The sequence below is a fragment of the Mastomys coucha genome, unplaced genomic scaffold (genome assembly GCF_008632895.1).
Source record: "Mastomys coucha isolate ucsf_1 unplaced genomic scaffold, UCSF_Mcou_1 pScaffold5, whole genome shotgun sequence".
Lineage (NCBI taxonomy): Eukaryota > Metazoa > Chordata > Mammalia > Rodentia > Muridae > Mastomys > Mastomys coucha.
The window spans coordinates 96524093-96531423 of record NW_022196911.1 but is presented as its reverse complement, the minus strand read 5'-3'; the positions used below and the strand labels follow the sequence as shown (position 1 = coordinate 96531423).

At 46.3% G+C, this 7331-nt stretch overlaps 2 protein-coding genes across 3 annotated transcripts in view; both read left to right on the top strand.

The window, feature by feature from the left end:
• The window catches only part of Acly (ATP citrate lyase), a 53982-nt gene extending 51994 nt beyond the window's left edge, over positions 1-1988 (top strand). For both annotated transcript variants that reach the window (XM_031351070.1, XM_031351069.1), the window contains 3 exons: positions 1-82; positions 407-483; positions 1002-1988. The exon at positions 1-82 is cut by the window's left edge and continues 1 nt beyond it. In XM_031351070.1, coding sequence (XP_031206930.1) covers positions 1-82; positions 407-483; positions 1002-1096 — 254 coding nt within the window. In that variant the 3' untranslated portion in view covers positions 1097-1988. The remainder of the gene's footprint in view (positions 83-406; positions 484-1001) is intronic.
• Positions 1989-5122: 3134 nt separating this feature from the next.
• Klhl11 (kelch like family member 11) overlaps positions 5123-7331 on the top strand; it is a 10492-nt gene continuing 8283 nt past the window's right edge. The window contains exon 1 of the mRNA XM_031350767.1: positions 5123-5730. Coding sequence (XP_031206627.1) covers positions 5183-5730 — 548 coding nt within the window. The 5' untranslated portion in view covers positions 5123-5182. The remainder of the gene's footprint in view (positions 5731-7331) is intronic.

Below are 7331 nucleotides of genomic sequence, written 5' to 3'. Positions count from 1 at the left end.
AGCCAAATCTTATCCTGAATGTGGATGGCTTCATCGGCGTCGCGTTTGTGGACATGCTCAGGAACTGCGGCTCCTTCACCCGGTGAGCGGCACAGCCTCGGCTCCAGCTTTAGCTGTTTTTTTTTGTTTTGTTTTGTTTTGTTTGTTTTTTGTGGTTTTTTTTTTTTTTTTTTTTTTTTTTTTTTTTTTTTTTTTTTTTTTGCTGTTTTCTCCCAACTGTGAGGGGACTTAGCAAGTGTATCAAGGTATAAGGAAAAGACTAAAAGTTGCCTCTGGCCCTGCCACCCACAACACCCCACTTTTCCACTTTGGAACTATAGAACTCTCTGGGAGGAAGTAGTGCTGTCTCTTTAAGAAGACGGTCACATGATTCATTTTAAGAGAACCGGTCATCTGTGTGTTTCAGGGAGGAAGCTGATGAATATGTTGACATTGGAGCCCTCAATGGCATCTTTGTTCTCGGAAGGAGTATGGGCTTCATCGGTGAGTTGGCTGTTGCTCTGAGGCTTTCTTGCTGCACTCCTCGCCCTGTATGTGTGAACCCCTACAGCAGATGTCAGCCATGCTTCACCGCCATGCTTTTGTTTTTAACTCTTGTTTGGGTGGGTGGCACATGGAGGTCTACATCATCATTCTTAGTCCTTATTTAACTTTTCTTCTTATCTTTATCTGGGAATAGTTTCCATTGCTAGCTAAGAAAAGTAGATTCAATCTTAGAAGCCTCACTGATCTACCTATGAAGTGAATCTGGAATTCTTGTGTGTGTACATGTGCGTGTGGTTTTATGGCTTCATTATCTGTCCCCACTGTACCCTCCCATGCCCAAGGCTGAGTGAGGGTTAACTCCTGGGAGGGCCTTGTGCCTGCTAAGCAAACACTCTGCCACAGAGCTACATCCTCAACCCCGTGTCTACATTTTGTATGTCAGGAAGAGTCCCCTCCCATTTTCTGCCCTTTGCCATGCTTTTGAAACTAATACAGACACATCGACTCTATTTCAGGGCACTATCTGGACCAGAAGAGGCTGAAGCAGGGGCTGTATCGTCACCCATGGGATGATATCTCCTATGTTCTTCCGGAACACATGAGCATGTAACTGAGCCAGGAACCCTACTGTAGTAAAAGGAAGACAAAAACTCCCTCCTCAAAAATATAGTGGACAGACAGCTGGAAGCAGAGTCCATTATAGGCTGGGCCTGGAACGGAAATAGCCATTGATATGAAGGCATGGAAGACCAACACCCACAGGCCCATTCAGCCACACAAAGAGGCTTAGTATTTTTTTTATATATATCTCTCTATATAGGCATAGAAATTTAAAACCAATCCAAGACTTGTGACATTTGCTCTGCTACCTGCTGTATCTATTCTATGGAAGAGTCTAAGCAAGCACTGTCAGAATAGTGTTCTTCTAGGGCCTTACCATGTCGCTTTCTTTTTTTTAATTACTTAAAATTTATTTTTCCTCTAGAGGAAAGGAATGCAACTTTTAAGACTTCAAGATACTATCTGTCTGTAGGACCACTGTCTGGCATTCCATTTCTGGTTCAGCTTCACACAACATGAAGAACACTGTATTAATCTGATTTTTAAGGATCTTTTTTTTTTCTATGTTATGTGTTAAGGGTTTATTTAGTATCCCACTGAAACGTTCTGTGTTACAGACCAGTGTCTACTTATGTCAAGGGGAGGAGGGCTGGGACCATTGTATCCTTAAGCCATTGTCACACATGTGGTGTAGTAACTTAAATGTAAAGTTGTAACATACAAGTGTTTAAAATGGAAACGCAAAGCAAAAAAGCTGTGAAATGTCTTGTGTCTTGTGTTCTCTGTGTTCATGCAGCTGACTTGTCTGTTACTGAAGTGTGGGTCCAAAGACTCACAGCTGTTCTGCATCTGTAACCCACAAAGATTCTGGGCAGCTGCCACCTCAGTCTCTTCTCTGTATTATCATGTTTGGTTTAAATAAACTAGATAGTAACAATGGCGTGGTGCTGTTCTGTGCCCTCTGCTTTTGAGACAAAGCTGTCCTGGAACTTGTAGACCAGGCTGGCCTCTGCTGGGATTAAAAGGCATGCACTACTATGCCCAGCTCTTGATTTTAGCATTTTAAAACCTGCCTTTGCCTCTTGAAAAGAAAGATAATGAAGGCAGATTAGAGTTCAAGGCCAGCCTAGTTTATAGGTTTGAGGACATAGTGAACCTGTCTTAAAATATAGAATGGCTGATCTGGAGAGATGGCTTGATGGTCAGGAGCATTTGCTGCTCATCCTAGGGTCCTGAGTTTAGTTTCCAGAACCACAACCATCTCTAACTCCAGCTGTGGGGGGGTTCCTACACCTGTGGCCTCTGAGAACACCTTACATGCACATACCCAACATGTAGACACCTACACATAATTAAAAGTAATTTCTAAAAAAAAAAAAATCTTCCATAAGAAAAAGCTATTAAAATACCAGCTTATGAAAAATCCACTTGTATATTGCACTTTCCCCTTTAATGAATGGTACCCATAGCTCTAGCTGTTACTCAAGCCAAAAAAAAAACGTTGGAGAGTCACCTTTCTGCCTACTGGGCTCCAAGTCCTGTTCATACACCCTTGAACTCTCCTCTGCTCTCTATCTGCTCTACTTAACCAGTACCTTTATTTCCTCTTTTGTCCTGGTACAATCCATCCTCCATCAGTGACCTTTAAAAATCAAGCTGAAGGCTGGTGAGATGGCTCACCAGGAAAAGACTTGCTGCTAAGCCTGACCATACAAATATGATGTGGAAGGAAAAGTTCTCTACCAGTAGGTATGTGAGGTACATGACGTAACTATACTACACACCTATAGTAAATGATTTAAAAAGAGTTAAATTGTGCCACTTTCACTATCTTGCTTAAACTTTTTCGAGACAGGGTTTCTCTGTATATCAAAGTGGTTTTTATTTGTTTTGTTTTTTGATACAGGGTTTCTCCATGTAGCCCCTGGCTGTCCCAAAACTCACTATGCATGTTCTGAAATTCAGAGATCCTCCCAAGAGCTGGTTTTATTCACTTTTATCTAGTCTATATGAAATGGTAATTATGCAGCAAACCTTTGACTCAGCACTACCTCATTTACTTCTGTGCCCTTCCAAGGTAGGCAATATCCATTTTTTGGAAAACAGATATAAGTAACTCCTCACCTTCACCCCCTTAGCTGAGACTTAGTCTTGCTTTGAGGCAGACTACCTAGCCCAGGTTGTCCTTCCACAGATGATTCTGCCTTAGAGTCCCAACTGCTGGAATTACAGGTGTGCGCTACTTGTACCAGCCTAAGACTCAAAGTCTTGTGCCTTTACTCCCTTTTGAAAATAATTTTCTCAGCCTTTTGGCACTTGAGAGACAGAAGCAGGTGGATCTCTGTGAGTTCAAGGCCAGACTGGTCTACAGAGTGCGTTCCAAGACAGTCACCCCTACCTGGCTGAAACCTTGCCAATAAATAAACAAATAAATAAATATAAAAAATTCTGTTTTGTGGCAAAAAAGATGGCTAATGGTACCTACCACCAACTAAGCCTAATTAATGACCCAAGATCAAATTCGGTCCTCTAAGGGAGAGAACAGACTCCATTAAATTGTCCTCTGTAGTCCACACAAATACCCCACCACAAAATAAATAAATGTGATTTTTTTTAGGGCTATTTATTTATTGGTGCTGGGATGATTAAACTGCCATGGTTTCTTACATAGTTCATAATTAAATTGGGTGTGCTCAGGAACATTTTAGTAATCCAAAACCCAGGAGAAGAATCAGGAGTTCAAGGCCATCCTTTCTTTTATTTCGAGACGGAGTTTCTCTGTGTAGCCCTGGCTGTCCTGAAACTCACTCTGTAGACCAGGCTGACCTGGAACTCAGATATCCGTCTGCCTCAGCCTCCCAAACTCTGAGATTAAAGACCTGGCTTCAAAGCCATCCTTAACTACACAACAAGTTTGTGGCCACCCTGGGCTACATGAGAGACACTTGCAAAAATCAACAAATAGTTTATATTATTACCTTTAACAACATTATTTTTCTTTGTACTGCTCCCCTCCTGGATTGGAGAGATAGTTTAGCAGTTAGGAGTGCTAGCTGCTCTCTCAGAGGACCAGTTTGGTTGTTGGCTCCCGACACCCTTATCAGGTGGGGTTTTTTGTTTTGATTTGGGATTTGTTGTTGTTGTTGTTTTGTTTTGATTTTTCGAGACAGGGTTTCTCTGTATAGCCCTGGCTGCCCTGGAACTCACTCTGTAGACCAGGCTGGCCTCGAACTCAGAAATCTGCTTGCCTCTGCCTACCAAGTGCTGGGATCAAAGGCGTGCGCCACTATCGCCCAGCATCAGGTGGGTTTTAAACCGCCTTTATTTAACTCCAGCAACTGGGGATCCAACACCTTCTGTCCTTTGTAGGATGTGCGCACAGACACTTTGATAAGAATAAAATTAAAAAATACTTTCTCGGTCAGGCAGTGGTGGTCTCGAAAAACCAAAACCAACCAACCAAAGTCAATCGTTTTGTGTTTCGAGACGGTATGATTTCTCTGCATATTCCTGGCTGTCCTGGAACTCTTTTTTTTTTTTTTTGGTTTTTCGAGACAGGGTTTTTCTGTGTAGCCCTGGAACTCACTCTGTAGAGCAGGCTGGCCTCGAACTCAGAAATCCACCTGCCTCTGCCTCCCAAGTTCTGGGATTAAAGGCGTGTGCCACCACTGCCCAGCTGGAACTCACCTTCTGAGACCCGGTCCTCGAACTCAGGGAGACCAGCCTGCTTCTGCCTCCCAAATGCTGGGATTGGCACAGGCCTACAGAAGCAGAGAGGCAAGGTGGATCTCTGTGAGTTCCAAGCTCTCGTGGTCTACAGAGAAAGTTCAAAAGCAAACAAACAAAAAATAGTGTGTACGAGAGATGGTGAGGATATATTCCAAAGCAACTTAAAGTAGAAGAAAGTTCCACCGCGACAAGCACAGGCGGCAACCATAATGGAGGAGAAAAAGTGGGCCTTGACTTTTATCAGGCTGCGAGAACTGCGCTTGCCTCGCTAGAGGGCGCAAGCATGGCGGAAGTGCGCAGGCGCAGCTCCACCCCGCGCGCACTATTTAATCCCAGAATGCCTCTGTGTCGCACCAGAGCTGCCGCACCGTTCGGAAGCTGAGGGGGCCGGTACGGCGGCTTCAAGATGGCGGCGGCTGTGGCGGCGGCGGCTGCCGCTGCGGCTGCGGCTGCATCTTTCCAAGTGCTGGAGATGGAGAGCATGGAGACTGCCGTCGCCGGTTCCGCGAGCCTGGCCGCCGAGGTCCGAGGCAGTGGCACGGTAGACTTCGTGACCGGGGCCGGGATCTCTACCCTGGTGGACACGGGCGGGGGCGATCCGGGCCCAGAGGCCGAGGACTTCGAGTGCAGCACTCACTGCTCCGAGTTGTCCTGGCGGCAGAACGAGCAGCGGCGTCAAGGCCTGTTCTGCGACATCACCCTGTGCTTCGGCGGGGCCGGAGGTCGCGAGTTCCGTGCCCACCGCTCGGTGCTGGCCGCTGCCACCGAGTACTTCACGCCCCTACTCTCCGGCCAGTTTTCGGAATCGCGCTCGGGCCGGGTGGAGATGCGCAAGTGGAGCTCAGAGCCGGGACCCGAACCCGACACGGTGGAAGCCGTTATCGAGTACATGTACACCGGGCGCATCCGAGTGAGCACTGGCAGCGTGCACGAAGTGCTGGAGCTGGCCGACAGGTAAGATGACCGTGGGCGAGCGAGGGTTGGGGGTGTCTGTGGTGCCAGCTCCCTCATTATACCCGGGGCGGGACAGCCACCGCGCCTGGCACTGAGGATGCCCGTGCGAGTCTAGCTTGTGCGCATTGCACCCAGAGCGCAGATTTCAGGTTGTAGGGACAAAGGCGATGAAAAACGGTGGGTAGTGTTCGACTCCTGTGATGATGACATTTTAAAAAACGGTGAAAGGTTAGCTAAGGATTGGAGGAAATGTCGTCTAAACCGACCTCGCAATGGCAAGAGAAAATTGGCCGTACAAAAGGGAACGGGTGCCCATTTCAGGCTTCCCAAAGGCCTCCATCAGGATCCAGGCTTGCTTAGAGAAAGGACCTTAAAAAGAAAATCCAGCGATTCCGGATAAGCTGGGTTAAAGACAGGAGGGTGTGTGAGGAATGTTTGGATTTTACTGAGTGTGATGGATGGGAAGCTGGGTAGAGAGATGATCTGATTTAAATATTTCATGTGAAATATTTAAATATTTCAAAAAGTGAAAAATGGATTGTAGGGAGCCAGAAAGGACGCCCCAGAGGTTGGTTTGGAGGCAGGTGGAGATGCTACTACTGTTACAAATCCTTTAACACAGACTCTTGAGCGAGCGCTAGACACAGACCTCATTAAGCGCTGGGGGTGGGGGTGGGGGTGGGGGAGGGGGTATATCCAGCAGTGATCAAAACACATGAAAATCCTTTTCCGTATCAAACTCTCCTAATGTTTAACAGCGAATATGTAACCTGTTGAATAATTATTACAGCTGTGATACAGAAAGAGGTGTGGGGCAGTGCGTCAGCCTAGGCCCTAATGGGGAGGAGGTTTGTTTTTTATTTCTTTGTTTTGAGACAGGTTCTCACTATGTAACTCTGGCTGTCCTGGAACTCACTCTGTAGACCAGGCTGGCCTCGAACTCAGAAATCCGCCTGCCTCTTCCAAGTGAAAGGATTAAAGGTGTGAACCACCGCCGCCCGGCGAGATGGAACTATTTTTAAATTGGGTGCATAAAGAATATTCAGAAGAAATAGCATAGGCATATAGGTGGCAAGGTGTGCTTCAGGTAGAGAGAGAAAACAGCATGGGTTTTCTAGCTAGATGAAGGGAGGCAGGATAAAAGGAGGATGGATGGATGGACCCCTTGGGGCAGTGATGCTCACTCACCCTTCCTAATGCTGCAGCCCTTTATACAATTCCTCATGTTGTACTGACCCCAAACCGTAAAGTTATTTTCTTCCTAGTTCGTAACTAATTTTGCTCCTGTGAATATCTGATATGCAGGCTCTCTGATATTTGACCCCTGTGGAAGGGTTGCTTGATCCCCAAAGGGGTCACAACCTACATGTTAAGAACCTATGCCTTAAGGCCTTATGGGCCTGTGAAAGAAGCTGACCTTTTTAAAATTACAAGGCATTGGGAAGGATTCTATTTTACTTGATAAAATCTGTATCAAAAAAATCGGTAGGACAGGGCTCAGCAAGAACTGTAGTGGTGGAGGCTTGGATTGAAGAAGGGAGGTAACTGGGCGGTGGTGGCGCACGCCTTTAATCCCAGCACTTGGGAGGCAGAGGCAGGCG